This window comes from Lepidochelys kempii, chromosome 20, assembly GCF_965140265.1.
Source record: "Lepidochelys kempii isolate rLepKem1 chromosome 20, rLepKem1.hap2, whole genome shotgun sequence".
Lineage (NCBI taxonomy): Eukaryota > Metazoa > Chordata > Testudines > Cheloniidae > Lepidochelys > Lepidochelys kempii.
In genome coordinates this window covers 22,253,587-22,277,236 of record NC_133275.1, presented here as the reverse complement: position 1 = coordinate 22,277,236, position 23,650 = coordinate 22,253,587, and the positions used below count along the sequence as shown (strand labels likewise).

The 23,650-nt window shown below is 47.8% G+C and overlaps 1 protein-coding gene across 1 annotated transcript in view; it reads right to left on the bottom strand.

Moving 5' to 3' along the window:
• The window catches only part of LOC140900623 (venom factor-like), a 52,230-nt gene extending 30,201 nt beyond the window's left edge, over positions 1-22,029 (bottom strand). The window contains exons 1-20 of the mRNA XM_073318131.1: positions 21,959-22,029; positions 19,428-19,620; positions 17,147-17,303; positions 15,173-15,243; positions 13,823-13,917; positions 12,482-12,564; positions 12,229-12,319; positions 11,476-11,578; positions 10,566-10,686; positions 10,151-10,266; positions 9,100-9,246; positions 7,861-8,073; positions 5,986-6,180; positions 5,393-5,554; positions 4,169-4,298; positions 3,205-3,276; positions 1,493-1,693; positions 1,005-1,116; positions 630-715; positions 307-446 (exon numbers count right to left, since the gene is read on the bottom strand). Of these exons, the coding sequence (XP_073174232.1) occupies positions 307-446; positions 630-715; positions 1,005-1,116; positions 1,493-1,693; positions 3,205-3,276; positions 4,169-4,298; positions 5,393-5,554; positions 5,986-6,180; positions 7,861-8,073; positions 9,100-9,246; positions 10,151-10,266; positions 10,566-10,686; positions 11,476-11,578; positions 12,229-12,319; positions 12,482-12,564; positions 13,823-13,917; positions 15,173-15,243; positions 17,147-17,303; positions 19,428-19,620; positions 21,959-22,029 (2,559 nt within the window). The remainder of the gene's footprint in view (positions 1-306; positions 447-629; positions 716-1,004; positions 1,117-1,492; positions 1,694-3,204; positions 3,277-4,168; positions 4,299-5,392; positions 5,555-5,985; positions 6,181-7,860; positions 8,074-9,099; positions 9,247-10,150; positions 10,267-10,565; positions 10,687-11,475; positions 11,579-12,228; positions 12,320-12,481; positions 12,565-13,822; positions 13,918-15,172; positions 15,244-17,146; positions 17,304-19,427; positions 19,621-21,958) is intronic.
• Between the last annotated feature and the right edge of the window lie 1,621 nt (positions 22,030-23,650).

Below are 23,650 nucleotides of genomic sequence, written 5' to 3'. Positions count from 1 at the left end.
GGGGAGGTGGGGGAGCAGCACGAGAGGGGGGCAGGGCGGCCTCGGGGTAAGAGGCGGACCAGAGGTAGGAAGAGGAGCAGTGTGGGCAAGGCCAATGGGAAGAGCGGGGCCTCGGGGCGGAGCGTGGGTGGGCCACATCGTGTTTTGTGCTTAGCCTCTCCTGGCCTGTTATACCCACTGCCCATGCAGCTTGGGGCTGCAGTTTTCTGTGTGGTGGGGAGATCTCGAGGTGAGCACTCCTGGATCTAATGGCCTGTCTGAAGTGTAACTAGCAATGCAATACCTAGGTGCTAGATTTGAGTTTACCTTGATTTTGTCACCCTGATAGTTGTAGAGAATAGCCCGGATCTCCACCTGCTCATTCCTCACGACCGAGTAGGGCAGCCGGAGATCGATGAAAAAGTCCTTCATCACTGTGATCTCATAGGGGTCAGCCACACAGATCCCTGCGGTGGGAAAGGACCTCAGGTGAGGATCAATGGGGTTTACGCTTTAATATCGAAACCCGTTTGCTATCGCCTGGATTGTTCCATCTCACTGTGATGTTTCCAGGTCTGTTGCTGCCTGGAGCCCCTTTTCCCCATTCAGATTTCTATTGGCTCACTTCAGCAAGCTGGCGTTGCCCTCACCTTTGGTTTCGGAGAGGCTCACAGCCAGCACTTCCCAGGTGGTGATGGAATCCTTCAGGAAAACGTTCATGGTCTTGGACGAAATTCTACAAGGAGAGGGGGACAGAGGTTTAATTTACAGAAGGAAGAAGCTGGGTCTCATGGGGCAGTCTCAATCCAAGGGTCTAAATCCCAAATCCACCCATCCTTAAATGAGATCGGACACTGAGATCCTAACCAGCTATAGACACGGACTTCAGCAGCGGTTGGACCCACTTATGCGCTGCCTTTGGTTTGGGAGCAAAATATATCATGGAACAATGGGCCAGGTCAGTAGAGATTTACTGATTTACACCCGCTGTGGATCTGGTCCTGTGAGAACCACAGAGCTCTTACCCGTCTTTGTTTGGTGGCTGGGCCAGCTGTTCCACTTGCCATAACCAACTTTCTGGAAAGTGGCTCCTCGAGGTAATATCTTCATCTTGTAAGAACCCTTCATCAATGTAACCTGGGATGTTAAATCAGAGGTAGTTAGCCAAGCTGTGAAATCCTTAATGCCCTGCATTGAGACTCAATAGGATGGCAGTGATGTCGTGGCATAAACGGTTATGTTTTGATGCCACCATGTTCTGGGGTTGGAGTATAGGTGGGTGGCTAGATGGGGGAAGGGGCCAGCCACCCACATTTGGTTGCCTATCTCCCCCACAACATCCCAGAGTGATGTGCTCTTCTTCTTTGGCTGCCGCCGCATATGGGGAGCCTCTTCTAGCTGCCTATGCTCTGGGACACGGATCTCACTCAGTGAACGTGAGCAGCACTGGCTCGTGTGGCCGAATATTCTTCCACTGTCCTCCTCTGAGTGATATTAAAACCCTGGCACTTGCTTCGTGACAGTTCCAGGTGGAGCTCCCGTTGCCGCTCGTCCCGTATGGTCTTGATATAGTTGCAGCAGTCGAGGAAGGCCTTCTTGCATTCATCCGTATCCAGGATGTACCCAGCCCGCTTCTCGCAGCTGTGCCCCATGGGGTTCTCGTACATCCCGTCTTCACAACATTTCTTCACTGCCTGGTCCTGGTAATCCGCCGCTGAAATGTACAAACCACAAGGTCTCTCCTACTGAGCGTCGGCTGAGCCTGTTGTCTCTCACAAGGTCTCAGTCCTCTTTACTCTCTAGTAGAGACGGGCAAAAGGCAGAGGAGAGTCAAAGCTGGTGAAACTTGCACCTTCTCCCAGCCCGCACAGAGTGTACGTTACCCCAACATAGACACCCTTACGCTCACACTCACCTACCCCCCTTGCGCATCACACACGAATTAGGTCCCCTGAAACTGGGGTCCAGATTTTCCCCTGCATCTGAACGCTGCTCAGAGCAAGGGAATGCTGACAGGGTCATCGGGGACTCAGTGACAGTGCCCTTATCCTATAGGTGGATCTTTCCCAGTGATACATGGGCTCCTAGCATTAGGTCATTGTTCCTACGGGCCTTACCCCTGAAGAGGGCTGGCAAAGCAGAACACCCCTTTCCAGTCTCTCCCGGCCTTGTTGTCCTTCCCACGCCCTGAGCAGCTGCCTACTCTGGAGATGGAGTGGGGGGCTGACACAAAACGTGACTTTGCTGATTTAATGGGGAATTCCCATCCACCAGGGGAGTTTTCCACTGTGGATATGACATCGACTGAATGGTTCATGCAAATGAGCATCTGGCCCAGAGTCGAAGCCGGTGGAATCCGCCCCGTGAAGGGGCAGAAGAGAGACGTGCAGCACGAAAAGCAACAAAAGAAGGGTGCTAGAGTACACATGGGAAAGTTCCTTCCTCATTTTCATGGAAACCTTCTTCCAGCTCCTTGGAGTGCACATTAGACCAGCCTGGATCCCCCTGCACCTGCCGGTCCTGTGCACCATGCAGCCAGCTGCATCTGAACACAGGTAAAACTGAGCTTCTCCTCTCCCCTCTTAATCCAACTCCACTTTCCCTGTTCTCGATTACGGAGAGCACCATGCTCCTCTGAGTCACCCAGGCATTATCCTGATCTCTCCGGTACAACAATACATGAGGGCAGAGGTTCTCAAACGTTAGCAACCTGAGGACCCCCATTTTGATTTAAAATTTTTGGCAGACCCCCAAACCCCTTGCTCAGCCCCAGGCCCTGCCCCCACTCCACCTCTTCCCCCAAGGCCCCACCCCACCTCTTCTTGCCCCAGCTCCACCCCTGCCCTTCCTTTTCCCCGGTTCTTTCAGCCCCCTCCCCCGAGCACACCCTATCCCCACTCCTCCCCCTCCCTCCCAGTGCCTCCTGCACGCTGCTGAACAGCTGTTCCCCAGCATGCAGGAGGCACTGAGAGGGAGGGGAAGAGTTGAGAGACGGAGTAGGAGGAGTTGATCAGTGGGGCCCACGGACCCCCTGGAGTATCCTCACGGACCCCAGTTTCAGAAATGCTGCACTAGGGGGTCAGATACATTGGCATGGGTGGGAATTTTGCCTTCCTCTAAAGCATCGGACGTTGGTCACTCTTGGGAAGCAGGATATCCACCTTGCTGGACAGATGGTTTGACCAGGGATGACAAATCCTTTTCCCCAGTCTCACTGGTACCTACTTTTGTTTGCCTTGTACTCAATTAGCTGAACAGAGCGACGTTGGCGCTTTGCTGGCTGGGGACACTCTGGATCTGCAGAAAGAGTAGAGAAAGAGAAATGAAGCCCTGGACAGAGGGGAGCTCAGTCTCTGTGACCCAACCAGTCCTTCGCCTCCCTGCTGAGACTCAGCTGGCTGTTGTAGTGATGACTTTTGTGACGTAACAATCACACACGGCTCATCTATGCCCCTTTCATCCAAGAACCTCAAAACACTTTACAAAGGCAAATATCATTAACCCCAATTGGTAGATAGCAAAGCTGAGACACACAGAGGTGAAATTTTTTAGTCTCTAAGGTGCCACAAGTCCTCCTTTTCTTTTTTAGAGGTGAAATGTTGTCCCCAAAATCACGCAAATGGCAAAGTCAGAAATGGAATCTAGGCTTCCTGAATCCTGCATCCTACTGCAACCCATCTAACCTACCCCACTATCTCCAAGAGCTAGGAACAGAACCCAGGAGTCCTGATTCCCTGTCCCCCTCTAAACTCTAGGCCAGGGGTAGTCATTTATTTTTGTCAAGGTCCAAATTTCTGGGTCAAGGTGTAGTCAAGGTCCAGACTCCAGAGAAAATAATAATAAAAAACCAATAATGATGATGATGATGATAAGATTTCAGGGTCCATTCAAAAGCATCCGGCAGACCGGATTTGGCCTGTGGTCGGCCTATTACTACCTCTGTTCTAGGTCAAGCCACCTTCTCTGGACGCTTGTCCACTGGGAGGCAGATTGAAACCATCACAGCACAGACCACCAAGAGGCTGGCTTTCAATTTCTAGTGTCCTGGGGCAGGTGAACAAAGACTTGGAGGTGGACGGTTTTGAAACCCTGTTATCAATACCCCGAGCCACCCAGAGATCAGCCAGTCTGTGAAGCTAGTTGCTGAAAGGGGAGGTCAGCAAGGAGTTTCAGATCCATGCAGTGATACCTGATCTCAGGGGTGTTGAAATCTTAATGCTGGTCTCCAGGCTCAGTCCAGCATCTGCAAACACACCCTTATTGTCCTTGCCACTGCCAGGTGTGCACCCAATGTCGCTCTTCTCCACGGTGTCCCAGATCTGTGAAGAGTGGGCATAGATGACGGGAAATCATTATGAACAATGGTATTTTGTACACATATAGGCCTGGACTTCCACCGAGGTTCTAATCCCCCTTGGTCCCTTCGGACTCCCAGCCAGAAGGGTCTCAAAGCACTTTACCGGCTGAAGACTAGATTTTGCTCTTTGCATGCTACGAATTAAAAATGCTCTGTCTACGCCGTGTTTTGGAGCGAGCCTCCTGGTGCAGGTCGACAGGCTTGAGCTTGCAGGGCTTGTGTCAGCAGTCTGAAAACCGCTGCATGGACAGGTGCCACAAAGCGGTGGCTCAGGCTGGAGCTCCGGCTCTGAAGCACGCCCCCTTCCTTGGCGCTGTCTACATATTTAGAGGGCTAGCATGAGCCCCATAAATCCACGTGTTGACCAGGGCTGGGAAGCTTGCTCCCGCTTGCTCCAAAATGCTGTGTAGACATACCGTGTAAGATCGCAGCCACCTCGAGCATTGTGTTGAATGAGAACGGACTCAGAGGGAGGAAGGCAGTGATGCTGGAACACATTTCAGAGTGCGGGAGCTGAGCTGCACACCCCTCCCCCCATCCATGCCCCCTGCCGCCCCCTAGAACTGGGACCGGGAGCAGGGCCATGGTGCTGGGGGGGGGGGCGGGGGGACGGATGGGGGAAGGGGGCCGCAGCTGGGGCCGCAGCTGGGGACAGATGCGGAGCCTTGGGTGCAGGGCTGGCAGCCGGGGCACAGGGCCAGGGGCAGGGCACGGAGCTGGCAGCCGGGACTCTGGGCACGGAGCCCCGCCCCATACAAAATCTGGAGGTGCTGCAGCACCCCCCACATGCCTAGTTCCCGCGCCGATGGAGGAAGGCCTCCTTCTGAATCACCAAAACTACTTCTTGTAGCTCCCTGGGTTTCCTTTAAAGTCTCCCATTCAAGGACTGAACTGGCCCACCCCTGCTTTGCTTGAGTCTGAAAAAGAGCCCATCCCAAGGAGTATGCCAGCAAGCAAAAAATTCTTGCTATTACCAAACAGAATCTCAGCTCAGTGCCTTCCACCCCGTAAAACACCACCAGTCACAGCCAAGGTCCTGATGTTTACATGGCCCACCTTTGTTTGCGAAATCTTGTGTTTCTTGTTCAGAACGTAGACTCCCTTGTCCACGGCCACCAGCCCGACACGCGCTCCAGCGTCTCCTTCCACTTTGATTTTCATTGAGGACCCTGGCTTGTGGATTCTATTGTCCGCCTCGGTGGCTCCTTTCACCACCAGCTATTTGGAAAAGGGTGAAGCAAGGAGGTTATTTTATGGCAGAGGAAGCCATTTACTTCCCTTCTTAGCATAAGAAAGTAGAGTAAATCTGAAGCTGATTCTAGATTCCAAAGGAATCTATTTATAGACCTTATTTTCTACCTATCTTTCTATTGCATCTCTAAGGAATCTCTTAATCGTGCTATTGACCCAGGAGACGCTGAGAGCTGAATCAGTCCCATTATCACTAAAAATGACTTTCTGTGTGTTTCTTCTCTCCAGACATGATTGAATGGTGCCCTAGTCTCCATTGTGCTAAAAGAGGAAGAAAAAGAAGTCTGAATCTTGAAGCGAGAAGAAAATCGTGGATAATAGTGATGGCTTTATGACAACAAGTGTCAATTTATATGAACAGAGCTAGATCCAGAGGACCAGAAAGAAAACCAACCCACCGTTCCCATGCAGGTGTCCTGGACATCCACCCAGACCGAGTCTGCTACAATCTCCGAATTTCCTACATGGTAGTAAGCCAAGATGCGGAATGAAGGGATGAGGTCTGGAGTGATGGGCAGGGACATGGTCACCAGAATTTGTGAAGCCTGCTTGGCCTGTCTTCCAGCACGGATGATCTTCCCTTTATTCAGGATCTAACAGGGAAACATGAGACATGGGTTGTGAAGGACAATGAACCTCATCATCCACCTGGACAAGACCAAGAGACTTGGAATGTTTCAGATATACATTAAGATCTAGAGTTGATGGAACTGGTTGAGGACTGCAGGTCCTGGCCTGAGGTGCGGAAGCTCTGACATTCAGATACTCTTCAGACTCCCAGATCCAAGCCTCATCCAATTTAGGACCATCCCTCATGACTGGAATGGGTTAGACGAGGAACTGGTTGGAGCAAAGGCCTGGGAATCTGGACCCCTGGATTCTACTTCTGGTTCTGCGTGGGAGTGCGATCTAGTGGTTAGAGCAAAGGATTGTGGGTCAGTGGTGGATTTAGAGTTAGTGGGGCCCTGTGAGCGGCTTCATTTTCACGCCCCCCAACCCCCTTCAGGACCCAGCTAAGAAAAAGAACATTCTCTTATCTCTCCCCTGTTTTTCATTCTTTTATTCTTCATCCTCCTCCTATATTATAAAGTAATGGAAAGTAAATCAAAATAAAGTGAGGTACCTTGACTGGGGCAGGGGGTTGGGGTGTGGGAAGAGGGGTGAGGGGTGCAGGCTCTGGGAGGAAGTTTGGGTGCTGGGTGCAGGCTCTGGGCTGGGGTAGGGGATTGGGGTGCGGGAGGTGGATAGGGGGACGGCGCGGCTCCCAAAGCGACCAGCACACACCCACCCCCCCACCAGCAGCAGCTCCTAGGTGGGGGGCAGAGAGGGGATGTCCAAGGTGTCTCGTGCGCTGCTGCCCTCAGGCGCCACCCCCGCAGCTCCCATTGGCCACAGTTCCTGGGCAATGGGAGCTGCAGAATTGGCGCGGAGACACCCCCCCGCCCCCGCCAGGGGCCGCAGGGACATGCCGGCCGCTTCCAGGAGTGAAGCAGTGCAGAGGGAGGCAAAGCGGGCAGAGAGCCACTTCTGCCCTGCTGCTGGCACGTCTCTGCGTGCCCCTTAGGGGGAGGGGGACAGCGGGTCTTCATGCGCTGCCCGGGGCAGAGGCAGCATGCAGAGCGGCCTCCCCCCCGGCCAGGGGTGCACAGAGACGTGCCAGCAGCTGGCTGCTTCCAGGAGCGGTGTGGGGCCACCGGCCATGGCACGCAGGCAGCCTGCCTGAGCCTGCTGCTCGGGGGCAGATTGTCAGATATTTGTCCTGCATTTTGGAGGCGCCCCTGTTGTTGGGGGCCCTGTGCCACCACACAGTTTGTTTCTTGGTAAATCCGCTCCTGGTGGGTGCATCCTTCTATGTGCATCTGCCTTACCCCCAAATTCAGACTTTGATTGCAACGCAATAATGTTTGGGGAGTCTCCTCCAATTTTCCAATCGGGACTTTGGAGCAACTAAAGCAAACTTCTGGCCCCAGATAATCCATCCTTGGTTTATGTTCAGCCTTGAGAAGTTGACATTGGGAGTTTAGTCAGTGCTGGGTGGCTACTCTAGGCCATGTAGACATGAGTAATAAAGCTTCTATGCAGGGCTTAAATTCAGCCAGAGCTCTCCGGTAAATATTTTCAACCTCCCTTGAGTTTTTATAGGTTATAGGGGGAGGTGCGGGGGACTCCGGGAAATTCTCTGTAAGAATTTAAGCCCTGCTTCTATGTCACTAGGGGGTCTTCAGTGCCTGGATGTAAAAGGAGAACCTACTACCCTGGAGCACAACACTTACCAGGTAGGTGAAGTACATGTTCTTGTTCACAATACTTTGGCTACTAGTTTGCAGGTGGAAGTTCACAAGTAAGTTGTCTCCAGGTCTGATCTCAGTAGTGGTGACTGCCAGATGGAGATAATTTTTAGATCCTCCTTGGGTCTGATAGGCTTCAGCCACCATGGACTTATGGGCCTGGCGGTTCTCCGGGAGGTCCCTGTGGTCAGTTTTTACCTGGAAGGATCAGGGGAAAAAAAAACAGTGTCAGTTAAAATAAATTTGAGCTTTAACACATCTGTCTGGGCCAGATTCTGTTCTCAGTTACACTGGTGTAAATTCAGAGCTGCTTCAGATTTACGTCATTTTCATGAAAAGCAAAGTCTGGACCCTAAAATCTTTAAATGAATAAAAACTAGTTCATAAAGCCAAGAAAAATTAATGACCTCCTGTCCTTATTCTAATAGCAGCATCTAGTGCTTTTCATGCCTGGCTCTCAGAGAGCTCTACAAAGGAGGTCCCTTTGTGGAAACTGAGGCACAGGGAGGGGAAGTGAGGTGCTGAAGAGTGCACGGCAAACCAGTGGCAAAGCCAGAATTTGAACCCAGGCTGCCTGAGCCCAAGGCACAAAGCCACATTGTCTTCCTTCAGGCATTCTTAGTGTTTCAGAAGCTTCCTTTCAGTTTCTTTATATAGTTTAGTGCTTTGAAAGACCCAGAAGACTGAAGCCTTTCTAGCCACAGGACAACTGCAGCATGGACTCTGGGCAGGGGAAGCTTCCCCACATGACCCCCCCACATCGTATCTCAGCCCAGCCCCCTCTCGTATTAAGAAGGGAGTTCAGTCTCTATGGCCCAGTCAATCATTGGCTTCTCTGGCGCCCTCTTCCAAGCCCCAACCAGCCAGCCCTCCATGTTGTTGCATTTTCATTAACCATACAGTCAATTCCTTCCGCTCTTTGCCAGATATCTGTGCATTTCCCACAAGACTCTGCCCCTTGTGAAATCCAAGTCACAGGCCGCTGGAAATGACTAGATCTCACCCAGCGTAGGGAGAATGACGTTCAGATGCTATGCGCCAGCCTGGAGATGGAAACAGTGGTCGTATTGAAGCTGCACTGGCATCCACTGCCTGCAGGGTGAATGATTATCTTCAGTTTCCCATGACTGATTTAGGGCTGTGTACAGGGCGTCGGCCGAAGGGGGCTGCCCAATGGGTGCACACACCGTGCCCAACCTCCTGTGATAACGGAAGGTTACTCACGGTGATGTCTAACTGTGATTTCTCCCCAGGCGTGTTGATAACCAGCTTCGCCGTCCCGTCTCCCTGAGTCAGCCGAGAATCTTGGGAGCCATCCACCTTAACGGGAACGCGGGCCGCTGGCGAGCCATCGGGGTTTGTCACGTAGACCTGAGATCAAGGGGAGACAAAGGGATTACCGCCCAGCGTCATGTTGGACTAGGTTGGAGATTCTATGTGTGCAGTAAGCAACAGAGACAGACAGGAGAGAATGATCCCCCGGCTGCCCCACCCTACAACTTCACTGCCCTCTGCCGTTCCGTACTAGCGCCCCTCTACCCCAGTGCAAATTCCTACCACTCCCCAGGACTGTTGCTTCCCAATTCTCCCCTTCCTCCACCATTCATCTATTCCCCACCTCTCAACCCCCACCTCTCCCAAACCTCTCTTCTTACTGCCTTTGAACCTCAGGCTGCAACAGAGGAGCTACTATGTGTCCATCTGCATACGGAGGGTATATCGACCCTGCAATCAAAGGGGTGACCGCGGCATGGGTAGACGTCCCCAAGCTAGCTTTGATCCAGCTCTCCGGAACAACAAGAGCAGTGAAGCTGCTTGAGTTCACATCCAGGGTCAGTTGTACAGCCTGCCATGGCTCCACTGGTGTCGTTCTTTGAGCCGGCTAGATCAAAGCTGGCTCGGGTCTGTCTACGTGCACTGCAGTCACACCTCTGATTGTAGGGTAGACGTGTAACCTGAGCCAAAGGGCCCTGGAGCACTAGGCCCAGCATAGAGCCGCATTATGAGCGTGGAGGAGTCTAGAATCCCTAAAGCCCCTGGTACTGGTACAAGGCCCAGGAAGCAGCGTACTAAGGCGTATGAGTGACCTCATGCCGTATTTTGTATCCCCCGCCACCACACTGCTTCCTAGATAGACTGTCAGCTTTGAGCCAGATTCTGATCTCAGTCATGAATTGATGTCAATGGAGATACTCCGGCTTGAGATAAGAACCTGGCCCTTTGTCTCCTGTTAATACCCCCCAAAAGGCCTAGTTCTAGGCAGAAGAGAGATTACCATGAGTTCAAAGGGCAGCCCCGGCTTGAAGTACTTGGCTGTTTTTGTGAAGTGGATCTGATAGGGAGACGTCACAATGTTAATTCCGGTTCTCTCCGCTTCCACCATGTCGCTGCCTGCACAGAGAAGCCACAGGATGGGTTAAGGAAAGCGGTTTCAGGACAGATTCTGATCTCATCTTCCCCACTGTCAGTCAGAAATAAATCTACCAGGGTCACTCTATTTTTATGCCATTGTAATTAACAGCAGGATCTGGCCTGGTATTTCCAAGGTACAAGGGACCTAAGCCATGAAGGACTTCATAGATCAAAAGCTACGCCTTGAATTGCACCCAGAGAAAGCAGGTAGTCAGTGTCACATCCTTCCTGAACTGAGGACTTATTTTTGCACCTCTCCAAAGTAAACGGTTGCTCACCAGACTGTGTCAAAACCGTCACAGTAACATAGATTGAGTGGCCGATGAGCTCCCTAAGGTCGACGAAACGGGCCTGCAGCATTGCTCTGGTTAGCTCTGCTTCCCCATTCCCATCAAGTATCTAGAAAGAGGGAAAGGGTTTCTTAATGTCACATGCACACACGTACATGTGCAGCTGTCGGCTCCCAAACTTCCGTGGGTTTAGAGCAGAGGGCAACTTTCTGCAAATGCCCCAGGTTGGTCTTCTACCTGGAGCCAGAGGATTGCACCCGGAATGGCACAGATTGTAGCCCACTTTGTTATTAGTGTCTGGGGGAGGCCCATGGTGTCCGCAGGTCCCAGCATATAGTCTCTGCTGCTGCCCCTCTGTATTTGGGTGGTGGGGTGACACATCGCAGAGCTCCTCAGGTACATAAAGTTCACCGGCAGCACTTTGGCCACCCCGACATAGTGAGCAACGGTGCCGTCCCTAAGCCGTCCCTTTCACTCCTCTTCTGCGGTGGCTGCAGAGGGAGCTGCATGAAGCAGGCATGGCCGTGAGGGTGATGGCAGCAGAGAAGCTTGGGCTGATGGACTACTCCCCGAGCCCACAGCCCTGTACGGGCGAGTAGCACCTACAGCCTGCTGGTGGGAGAGAAGGTGGGCAGCTTTTAAAGGAGCCACCTACCACTTTATACGTAAGAGCAAGTTGGGAGTTTGCGGGGGATTATAGGGCAAATCTAGTCAGGTCACACAATTTGGCTCTGCTCCATCTCATGTCCCCATCCCATACGGACCTTGACTACAGCCCTTGGTGGTGTTGAAGGTAAACACCCGATTAAGGTGATGTGCAGTTGGGGAGGTTCTTTACTACTTTATCTGTGAGGGCACATCACTTCCCCAGCATTTCTCCTCCAAGAACGGGCATTACCTCAATTCTCTTGAGTGACTGCGGGATGCTCTTCTTCTCATCACCTATCTTCACCCCAAAGAGGACAAAGGCAGTGCCGTCTAAGTCTTTCCCATAGAGGAACCTGAAAGAGGAGAGGATGGGTAAGAAAAGCCCCATGGAAACCTCCTGAGAACCTGTGGTGCTGGCTTGTGGGTTATACCAAAGATATTTCCATCGCGGTCTCTTGAAAGATACCATGTGCCCTTGGTTAAAGGTGGCCCAGTCACAGATCAAACTAAAATGACTCATTTGTTTTCAATTAACCTCTTTCTGCTGTGGTAGCTGGAGGAAGTGGCAGAAATAGTAGATGAAGGAACTGAGCTGAAGCCACAGAGTTTGCTTATGGGTCCAGCCAGGTTTCAGTTCCTCACCAGAAGAAACTTTACTTTGGGAGTATAGCTTGCTGAAAATTTCCCCTCTAAACTCTTTTTCAATGGCAAATTGGGTTATTTACCAAACAAAATTTTCTGTAAGAACTGTCTGTTGCCATAGGAGGAAAAAGAAATCTATTTTTAATTGAAAAACGGAATGCCTGAAAACCCAAAATATTTAAATTTGGAAGTGCTGCCATAATGCCTCAGGGGAGTTGTAGTTCTGGTGTCTCATGTGCCCATTCTCCGCAATGGGCCCGGGCTGCCCAGCCAGACAGCATCTCCCATGATGCACCATAGCCAGGGACTCCCATGATGCACCGCCTCTCCTTCCACTCAACCAGCTCACAGAGACACCCACCTCGCGTTGATATGAATTCTGAGGTCCTCGTTGCCATCTATGTAGAAAAACTTCTCAGACGGCTCCAATGTGACTTCGAAACTCGGTAACACTGGAGAAACGAGAGGAGAAGGAAAGAACGTTGAGTTTATAGGATTGTACAGCTGGTCAATAAAGCCAAACTGAATAAAAAGTCTCCTCCATGATTGGGTCAGGAGATTAGAGAGAGGAGAGCTCTCTGGGACAGATGAAGGACAACAGTGGGGATCCTCACCGTACTCTTTAATGTCAAACTGTGCACTGAAGCTCTGCTGTGGGGAGTCTTCATACCTAGCCACAATATTCCAGGTTCCCAAACTACAGGGGGAAAATAAAAAGATGAATGAATGCACCTAGCACACATTTTGCTATGTCTGACTGGCCCTCTTCTTTCTCCAGGGAATTTAATTGGCCTGTAATGCTAACCCTAAGCCATGCATTGATCCCAAGATGACTTCAGGTCAATAAAGATGACTGGTGGCTATCTTAACTTCTGGCAATCTAAAATACAGTTGCATATTTTGAGGGGTATGGAGAGCCCAACAAAATCTGCACTCCTTGGGGCAGGGGTGGAACATATTGGGTAGGAGGACAAATTCGGATGGGTTCTCCAATCAAAAAGGGTTTGGACATTTATATGGCTCCTAAGAATAAGAACAGTTAATGCTAACAACAATTCTGGAAGGGTTCTTAAACCTCAGGCTTCCGGGCTTAAGCCAGTCTCTAAATATCAGGATGACACTGTCATGGGGATATTATCCCACATCTGTCTACTGCAGAGGCTCTTATGCTGTCCTCTGCACCATCTGGTGGTACCACTTTTGGCCACATAATACTGGACTAGATGGATCTTGAGTCTGATCCACTCTGGCAATTCCTATGTCACAATCACTGTGTTACTGGGGATAGATCGCTCTCAATAGGAAAATAACCACGATGAGTCCACATCTGCTTTAAACACTGCTTAGGAGGTTATTATCTCCAGGAAATGCCTGTAGGTGAAACAGCTAATGAATCATACACATAAATCTTCTGTTTCACTGCCTGATCTCTGTAGGTCTTTATTACTAGGGCCCTATTAAATTCATGGTCAATTCTGGTCAATTACTCAGCCACAGGATTTGAAACTTAGTCAATTTCATGTTTTCAGACTGTTTACATCTGAAATTTCACAGTGCTGTAACAATGGGGTTTCGGACCCAAAAGGCAGCTGGGGCGGGGGTGGGGGGTAGGAGAGGGTCATACAGCTGTTGTAGGTGGGGTTGTGGGATTGCCACCCTCACTTCTATGCTGTCTTCATAGTTGGGCTTCCTGCAGCTTCAGGAGGTACCCGGAGGTGGGTCTGATCTCCCGCCGAGAGTGGCTGGGCAGGAGAACAGTAAGTCCTGTTCCTCCCCAGCTCCGGGGACTAGCAGCTGGAGCCTGAGGAGCCCCCTGCCCTACCCCTCCCTTTCCCCTCCAATAGCTAGATTTTATGGGGGAGGGCTTATTTCACGGTCCGGGGCACATTTTTTACAGCCGTGACTTTGGTAGGGCCCTATTACATATGCACACGGTGATATTTAGGGCAACTTACTTGATAATTTCAGGTAAGCGATGGTTCATAGGGAAGATCCCGACTTTGCTGGATGAGGATACAGATTCCCTCTTCACAATAATGCCCTCAGGTGTCTGGCAAAGAAAAGCAGGTCAGAGATTAGAGGTGTCAGAAAACATTGTGAATTGTTCTGCCCCATACGATCACCTGGGTTTAAATTTGTGGGCTAATAAAAAATTCCGAGGTTTATAAATCAGCATTTAACAGTCAGTTACTTTGGCTGCTTTAGTCGACGTGATGCAGAGACCCCTTGGAAAAGGAACCCCCCTGTTCTTTGCAAATAACTCTTACCTCAGACCTGACAAATGTACTAGACCAAACACACCTCTTGCAGGGTGTTTATGCGTGACAGATAACATGTATGATAACTACCGAAAGCTCGCAACTTATTAAGACTCAATCACTGCAAGATTGCTCAGCACCCACCAGCCACAGCTGTCTGGAGGTTTGGGGATGGGTTTGAGGAAGGGCATAATATGCACTTCACAGACATGTCATGAAATAATGTAAAAATAAGAGAAACATAATATATAAATAAATATAAATAAATCATTATTATAATATAATTATAAATATATTTTGAAACAAAACGTTGATGTTGTCTCAAAACTATTTTTTTTCACTTCGAAAAAAAATTTTTTTGTGCAGAGATGTCATCAAAATAATATCAACGTTGTGAAAAATTTTGCTTTTTCTCAAAATGGCGTCTTCCTGTAGAAAACTGTTTCACCAAAGACCAGATCTATTCGTAGCTTACGCTTCAGACCCATGCTGGCTGCACAGCTCCCTTATCAATAACCTTTCCACCCTCCCGAAGTGCTCCCAAAACCTTGCTCCAGTCCTACACCCAACAACTCCAACTAAACCATGAAACCTCCCAATCAGCACAGCTGCCCCTCCGGAACCATAGAACTTTCCTCGTCAATGACAGCAGGAAACTTTCCATGCATTAGGTTTACAAGGTGAGGCTTCAATCAGCTATTAACTCATCTCCTATCCTTACCATGTTTTTATATGTTTGCAGTGTTGTAGCCATGTTGGTCCCAGGATATGAGAGTCAAGGTGGGTGAGGTCATATCTTTTATTCTGTTGATGGACGAGACAAACTTTCCAGACACACAGACTTGAAGAAGAGCTCTGTGGAGCTCAAAGCTCATCTTTTTCCACCAACAGAAGTTGGTCCAATAAAATATATTACCCCACCCACCTTGTCTGTCTCATGTTGTATCAGAGTGTTTACATTCAGCGATGTTAGTTAAAACAGTTTAGTTTACAAAACTCAATTCTTACAGCTAGTCATTGTGACAAAGTGACGGGAAAATGTCTTACCTGAAATTCAACAATAACTGGTTTCGACACTGGTTCCAGTTGATGACCCATAGAGAAGATTCGACAATAGACTGGAAAAAAATTCAGAAGGCAAATTAATGGTTGATTGCTCTGTCAGGCCTTGGGTTGGTTTATTTCACTTTAAACAGAGCACAATCTGAGATATCCTGAGTATACGGGTAAAAATATAGGAAACAAAAGGGAAGGATGAAATTAATAGGCAGCGTGTTTAAAACAAACAAAGGGAAGTTCTTTGTCACACAACACAGAGTCAATTTGTGGAACTCATTGCCATGGTATGTTGTGTAAAGGCCAAAAGTATAACTGGGTTCAACAAAGAATGAGCTAATTTCATGGAAGATTGACCATCTTGGCTAATAGCCATTGGTGGAGCTGCTCCAGGTGTCCCTAGACCCCCAACTGCCAGGAGCTGGGACTTGACAACAGGAGATGGATCACTCGAAATTGTCCTGTTCTGTTCATTCCCTCTGAATCATCTGGCACTGGTCACTGTCAGAGGTAGAATACCGGCCTAGATAGATCACTGGTCTGACCCAGTTTGGCCTTTATGTTCTTACTTTGGGGATTTGTTTAGATTGTTCCCCAACTGCAGCTTCTGATGATGGCTTTGCGACTGCATGCATATGTGCCAGGAGAAGTTAGGCTGAGATAAAAAGATTTTATTTCCCACAGGCCACAGAACAGCTGTGAAATGTAATGGCTGTGTCACTATCAACCTAAAATGGAACTGAAAAATAATTTTGAAGTGATGGGTCCATATCCCCTTCCCATCCAGGTCTAATCTGTGTATGGTACTTATGTGGCCCCCTTTTCTGTAATATATGGACGCCTCACAATCTTTAATGTGTTTATCTTCGCAACACATCTGCAAAGCAGGACAGTGCTTTTATTTTCATTTGACAGATAGGGGAACTGAGTTACAGAGAGGCTAGGCAACTTCTCCAAGGTCACACAGAGTTTATGGAAGAACAGGAACTTGACCACCAACCTCCCAAGACTTAGACTAGTGCCCTAACCACTTGACCATGCTTCCTCTCTTCCCCATCAATACTGAAAGCTCTGACAATTCCATGGAAAAGTCCTGAGGCATCATTCACTAATGCTTTGTACCTTGTGTCCAGAGTTGAGTGAATGATTTTTTGGGGGGTGGGGTTCAGTGGCCGAACTGAAAAAAAATCCCCCCAAATTTTTGTTCCGGGTCAACACGAAATGGAAGTTTGTTTGGTTTTTCTTGCCAAAACAAAATGATGAACTATTACGATAGGGCAACGCCCTTGCATGAAGTGTATTATGACTGGTAAACATTTTGTTTCGGGTCAAACAAAATGTTTTATTTTGTTGAGTTTTCTGGTGGTTTTTACTTAAAAGCAAATTTAGCTGAATTTCTAAACGGAACATCATTTCCAAACAAAACATCAAAATGTTGTATTTCAAAAACAGAATTAATCACTTTGACTTAAAAAAATTAATTTTTTTCCAGTCATAACTATTCTCCAAAATCAACCTGAATTCATGAAAAGTTTTGGTCAATCCAAAACTGAATTTTTTGGAGCATAAACTATTTGTCTGAAAAATTTCACCCAGCTCTACTTGTGTTTCACCCAGGGCAGAGTGGAGTAAAATGCTACCTCTGGCATGAGTGCAGAGTTCTGTTCTGGGAGCGATATAGGACTAATTTGCACAGGTGTGACTGATGATCCAAGGTGCACGGCAGCGGATGATCAGGTGTTAAGAATGACCGTTCCCTTGCATGGAGTGTACTGCAAATGGTCAAGTACCAGTGAATGGTAACATAGTCCTGAGGATGGGGACTTAAGAAGCCATGAATGAAATACAGAAGAATTAAAACCAGAAGACGAGAGACACAATAATCTCCACAGTATGCAACCTGCAGCAGATCTAAAATGAAGTCAGTGCACCCAAAGCCCAAAAGGGGTCAGAAGAAGGCAATACCTGTAGATCCAGGTGTGTAGATGGTTTTATCTGTCTGGATGAAGATGTAGCCACCGTGGAAGGTGACCAGAACCACTTTCTCCAAGTTGAATTGCGGGCTTTTGGCTTGGACAGCCACATACTGTTTGCCATCTTTCTTTAGGTCTTTGGTATGAACCTGAGTGAAGATTATTCAGTCTGGAGTTATTAGTTCAGCAGGTCAATAGTCACCATGGATAAAGTATCCATGCAGGAACAGTGAAACTTAATCATAAATCATGTTAGCAATTCTTACAAAAGTTACAAAGCTCCATGAAAAACACTATGTCATAAATTTCCCCTTGATCCATCTATTTGCTCAACATCTATTGTTAAAAGACATTCCAGTCACAAGTCAACTGTATGCTATGGCCCTTACAGGGATAATAAAGCTGCTATTCCTCTCTGTAGTTTGGCCACCTTGGTCCTAAAATACTAGTCAACACTGGAACTGGCCAAAACTCGAATTTCTATTCCCTGCGAAATGCCGACATTTTGAAGGTCATTTTCGTTCAGAATCGGAACAAAACCAAAACATGTTGGTAACTTTGAGGCAATCAAAACATTCCATTTTGAGAAAATCAAAACATTTTCTTCCTTTTTTGACTTTATTTTGTATTGCTATATATAATTGAATATACAATTAAATACATTTCAAAACTCTACGTTATTTCTAAATGAAAAAAAAATTCTATTTCAATAAGGCCAAAACATTCCATTAAAAAAAAAAATCAAAACAGACATGTTCCCGTGGAACGTTTCAAGGTTTTCAAGCATTTTCCAATCAAGAAATGTTCAGCCAGAAAACTTTCCACTAGCTCTAGCCACCAACTGAATGGGGTTGCAGTTGACTGGAACACCCACTCATCCAAAAACTCATGGCCAGGGACTCATTTACCTATACAACAGTCAGACCTTGATTTGGTTTTGTTAAAAGGTCACAATCAACTTTAAAAAAAAAAAGAAATCATCACACTTCTACCTGAAAATGATGACCTGTTTTTGTTACAAATGTCCCCTAAATTCATCATCGTGGAAAGAGATGAGGGATGAGATCATCAGCTCTTTCACGGCCTCTTTACACCAGGTAAAAGGGCCAAAGTGGTGTAAAGGGCCCCTAAAAGCCCCATATCTGGCCAGGGAGGATACCTTCAGGCCCAAGAACTGAGCGAATAAAGCTGCCTTCTGAGGATCCCTTCGTTAGCCCTGGCATAGGACGCATGCTGTTGCGGAGATGCATATCTGGACTGCAGCCCACAGTGCAGCCCTAGGAGGTTGCTCTAACTTAGTCAGGTTCCTGGGGCTGTCCAAATAAACTGGATGTCGTGGAGCAGACCAGGATAAGGAGGGTGCAAAGGTGGTTTAAAGCTAACACCCATTTGTGCCTTTGATGACATAGGAAAGGGGAGATTTTCAATTTCACTGCCCCCCCTCTCCACTCCCCGCATCTACTTAGTTGTCAGAACTTCTGTTGTCTGGGTGGAATTTTCCCATCGCATCCAGGGAGAGGTGTAGAAAAAAACAAAACAAAACGTAAAACATGATTGTAAATCACAAAAATTGGTAGGGGGGCTAGGATCCAAGGCAGGGGTAGGAGCTGAAATTGCTTATAACTCATTCTTTTTATATCAATTAGACTACACTTTATTATTCTAATGCCCAGAGGCCCTAAGCAAAGCCAAAGCTCCCATCTGTTAGGTATTGTACAAACACAGGGTAAGGCCTTCAAGTCTACGAATCGGTCCCTGTCCTGAAGATCTTACAATTCATATAGACAAGGCAAAGAAAGGACTACAGGAACAATGACTACTGGGGGATTTTAATCAACTGGCTAAGCGATTTATTTCCCCCCCCTTTGGTGGAAATTACCCAAAAACATCCGTGTTCCCAACGCTCATGATTTTACTGAGATTTTCATGATAGTCAGTATTTTTCCTCAAAGCTCCAGCTCCTGGATTCATGTGATTAGGTGCAAATCTCAGCTTTCCTGTTTTTAAACAAGGAAATTCTTGTAGTTGCAGAGAAAAGCTTGAAAACGTGACTCAAGTGCACCCGAAAGGCTCAGAAACCAGAAGACAAACAAAATGATCATGGGGGTGAGGGGAGGGGGGGAAGCCGTCATGATTTTTAAGCCAAACTCATGACTTTTTGATGCCTGACTGATGGTTTTTGAATATCTGGGATTGGCACCATTGAAACATATATTGTGATTTGGTTTAACCATTTGTTTTGCTGAGCGATCTGAGGCTGGGGTTTTACGCACCTTTATTATGGCTGTGCCCATCATCCCATTGTCAGAGTTCAGGTTGGTTTTGACTTGGTATAAAATGAGTCTCTTCAGAGGGAAGTCGTGTACGGTGATTGTCACCTCGGTTGGAGTGGTGAGACCATGAGCTTCCACCACGATCTTCTCTTCGCTGTCCACCCGCAGAACGTTAGGGGTGATCAGAGTGTATCTATGAAATGTTTATTCATTTACAGAAAGTCTTTGACAAGGTCCCTCACCAAAGTTCTTAAGCAAAATAAGCTGTCATGGGATAAAAGGGAAGGTCCTCTCATGGACCGGTAATTGGTTAAAATATAGGAAACAAAGGGTAGGAATAAATGGTCAGTTTTCAGAATGGAGAGAGGTAAATAGTGGTGTCCCCCAAGGGTCTGTACTGGGACCAATCCTGTTCAACATATTCATAAATGATCTGGAAAAAGGGGTAACCAGATAGTTGGCAAAATTTGCAGATGATACAAAACTACAGAAGATAGTTAAGTCCAAAGCAGACTGCGAAGAGTTACAAAAGGATCTCACAAAACTGGGTGACTGGCAAACAAAATGGCAGATGAAATTCAATATTGCAATGCACATTGGAAAACATTATCCCATATACAATGATGGGCTCTAAATTAGCTGTTCCTACTCAAGAGAGATCTTGGAGTCATTGTGGAGAGTTCTCTGAAAACATCCACTCAATGTGCAGCGGCAGTCAAAAAAGCTAACAGAACGATGGGCGTCATTAAGAAAGGGATCAATAATAAGACAGAAAATATCATATTGCCTCTATATAAACCCATGGTACGCCCACACCTTGAATACTGCATGCAAATGTGGTCGCCCCATCCCAAAAAAGATACATAGGAATTGGAAAAGGTTCAGAAAAGGGCAACAAAAATGGTTAGGGGTCTGGAACGGCTTCCGTATGAGGAGAGATTAAGAAGACTGGGACTTTTCAGCTTGGAAAAGAGACGACTAAGGGGTATATGAGAGAGATCTATAAAATCATGACTAGTGTGGAGAAAGTAAATGAGGAAGCGTTATTTACTCCTTCTCATAACACAAGAACTAGGGGTCACCAAATGAAATTAATAGGCAGCAGGTTTAAAACAAACAAAAGGAAGTATTTTTTCACACAGTGCATGGTCAACCGGTGGAACTCCTTGCCAGAGGATGTTGTGAAGGCCAAGACAATAACAGGGTTCAAAAAGGGACTAGATAAGTTCATGGAGGGTAGGTCCATCACCAGCTTTTAGCCAGGATGGGCAGGGATGGTGTCCCTAACCTCTGTTTGCCAGAAGCTGGGAATGAGCGACAGGGGATGGATCACTTGATGACTACCTGTGCTGTTTTTCCATCTGGGGCACTGGCATTGGCCACTGTCAGAAGACAGGATACTGGGCTAGATGGACCTTTGGTCTGACCCAGTATGGCCGTTCTTATGTTTTTATGTACTACATTTTAAACTCCATCTGAGACACCCACTTCCCCAAGCACGCCTCCTGCCTCTTCAGCACCAATGAGCGTCATACCATCCCCGCCCACCTCCAAACCACAAAGCCCAGGAAATGCAGAGGAAAGCAACTGACCCAGAGAAATCACCTTCTCTCTCAGACAACCCCTCACCATTCCTCTAGCAAGTCAACAGTTGCCTACCACGGTCACAAATGTGACACTCAGACAACTGAAATCTTTCTTCTGTGAGATGACAGGGTTCCCATGGGACAACTCTATGTTTTCCAGCTTGTGGCTTTCCTTTGGGTGTTATTTGCCCATTGGAACTTTAACTCATTTAAAGGTGTCTTTTCTTAGCTTCATAATACCAGAATTTAGGAATTATACTATGTGGCTACTAGTAAGGAGCAAAGGGTCATATTTGAAATCTCCTTTGGATAAGCTTGCATAAGTTGGTGCCAAGCCATAAACACATTCACTGGAACGAATCTCAAACTAAAACTCCAGGCTGGGACATCATTTTTTGAAGTCTAGCTCTTGCCCCCCCACAAGATTTACACAGCACGGTCAAGCAAAGTTCTCCCTTCACCGGGAGAGACGCAGCCAACCACGCCTACTGCAGACATCTCAGTAATGAGATCTGAATTCACAGGAACGTACAAATCCTCAGGCAAAATTGTTACCAAGTCTCAATCACTGATTTTCATCTCAAAGCCGTTTCAAATCAGTGCAACGCTGCTGACTTCAATGTAGTCATTCCTGATTTACACTGCTGTACGTGAGAGCAGAATTTTGCCCAATGGGAGGGTTGCCTTTATCCTCAGATTATAGAAATTTGGCACCAGAGTTCCACTTTTCAGGTTAAAAAGCTTCCAAATTCTACAATCCTGAAATAATCTGAAAATGAATGAGGTTGACAAAGATCACAGCAAATGGGAAAGAGAATTTCTGAAGCTGGCTCCCACTTGTCACGGAATTTCAGCCAAGGAAGAATAATTAAGGGTAGCCTCCACTCAGTCCAACGAACCCCAGGTTAATATCTTCATCTGCTCAGAATCACAGGAGGTACTTACAGATGGCTGTGAGAAACGGCTGGGAAACAGAACGCGAACACGGCCACTAGGTAGAGAACACGTCCCTCCATGGTGAGGAAGGTTGAAGTAGTAGCTTCTACCAGGTTTATTTATATTCATAGAATATCAGGGTTGGAAGGGACCTCAGGAGTTCATCTAGTCCAACCCCCTGCTCAAAGCAGGGCCAATCCCCAACTAAATCATCCCAGCCAAGGCTTTCAGAGTCCAATGTAAACCAAGAGTTTATGCAAACCACTAAGCAGTTATTGAATTTTGGGAAGGAGCCAAGGCAGCTTTGCATTCTTACTAGAATGACCTAGGAGGGATATTTGGATGGTTAGTTTGATGTTTGTTCTGTTATTTATTCAGGCTAGTGACAGCCAAGAATGGCCAAGCTCAAATCTAGGGATGGGGAAATTGCTCAAAACACATCTTGTTCAGATCTCCACAGGGAACCAAGTGCAAGGATTGGGAGTCAGGACTCCTGAGTGCCATTGCTGTCTCTGCCACTGCCTCACCATAGAACAGGGGTGAGCAAACTGCACCTCACCAGCCATTTTAAGCCGGGCCTTGAGCTCCCACTGGGCAGTGGGGTCTGGGGCTTGCCCCCCTCCGGCACTCCAGCTGGGGAGCAGGGTTGGGGGCTGCTCCACGTGGCTCCCAGAAGCAGCGGCATGGCCCCACTCTGGCTCCTACAGGTGGCTTTGCACGCTGCCCCCGCCCCAAGAGCCGCCCCCGCAGCTCCTATTGGCTGGGAACTGTGGCCAATGGGAGCTGCAGGGGCGGCGCCTGTGGATGGGGCAGTGGGCAGAGCCACCTGACCACGGCTCCGCATAGGAGCTGGAATGGGGACATGGCCACTGCTTCCGGAAGCCGCTTGAGGTAAGCACCGCCCAGAGCCTGCACCCCCAACCAGAGCCCTCACCCCCTCCCACACCCCAACCCTAATTTTGTGAGCATTCATGGCCCGCCATACAATTTCTATTTCCAAATGTGGCCCTCGGGCCAAAAAGTTAGCCCACCACTGTTATAGAATCCTAGGACTGGAAGGAACTTCAAGAGGTCATCTAGTCCAGTCCCCTGCGCTCATGGCAGGACTATATTTTATCTAGACCATTCCTGGCAGGTGTTTGTCCAACCTGCTCTTAAAAATCCCCAATGATGGAGATTCCACATCCTCCCGAGGCAATTTATTCTGGTGGTTAACCACCCTGACGGTTAGGAAGTTTTTCCTAATGTCCAACCTAAACCGCCCTTGCTACAATATAAGCCTTTTGCTTCTTGTCCTATCCGCAGAGGTTAAGAAGAACAATTCTTCTCCCTCCTCCTTGTAACAACCTTCTATGTACTTGAAAACTGTTCTCATGTCCCCTCTCAGTTTTCTCTTCTTCAGACTAAACAAACCCAAGTTTTTCAATCTTCCCTCATAGGTCATGTTTTCTAGACCTTTCATAATTTTTGTTGCTCTTCTCTGGGCTTTCTCCAATTTGTCCACATCTTTCCTGAAATGTGGCACCCAGAACTGGACACAATATTCCCAGGGAGACCTAATCAGTGTAGAACAGAGCGGAAGAATTACTTCTCATGTCTTGCTCACAACACTCCTGCTAATACAGCCCAGAATGATGTTTGCTTTTTTTTGCAACAGCGTTACACTGTTGATTCATATTTAGTTTGTGATCCACTATGACC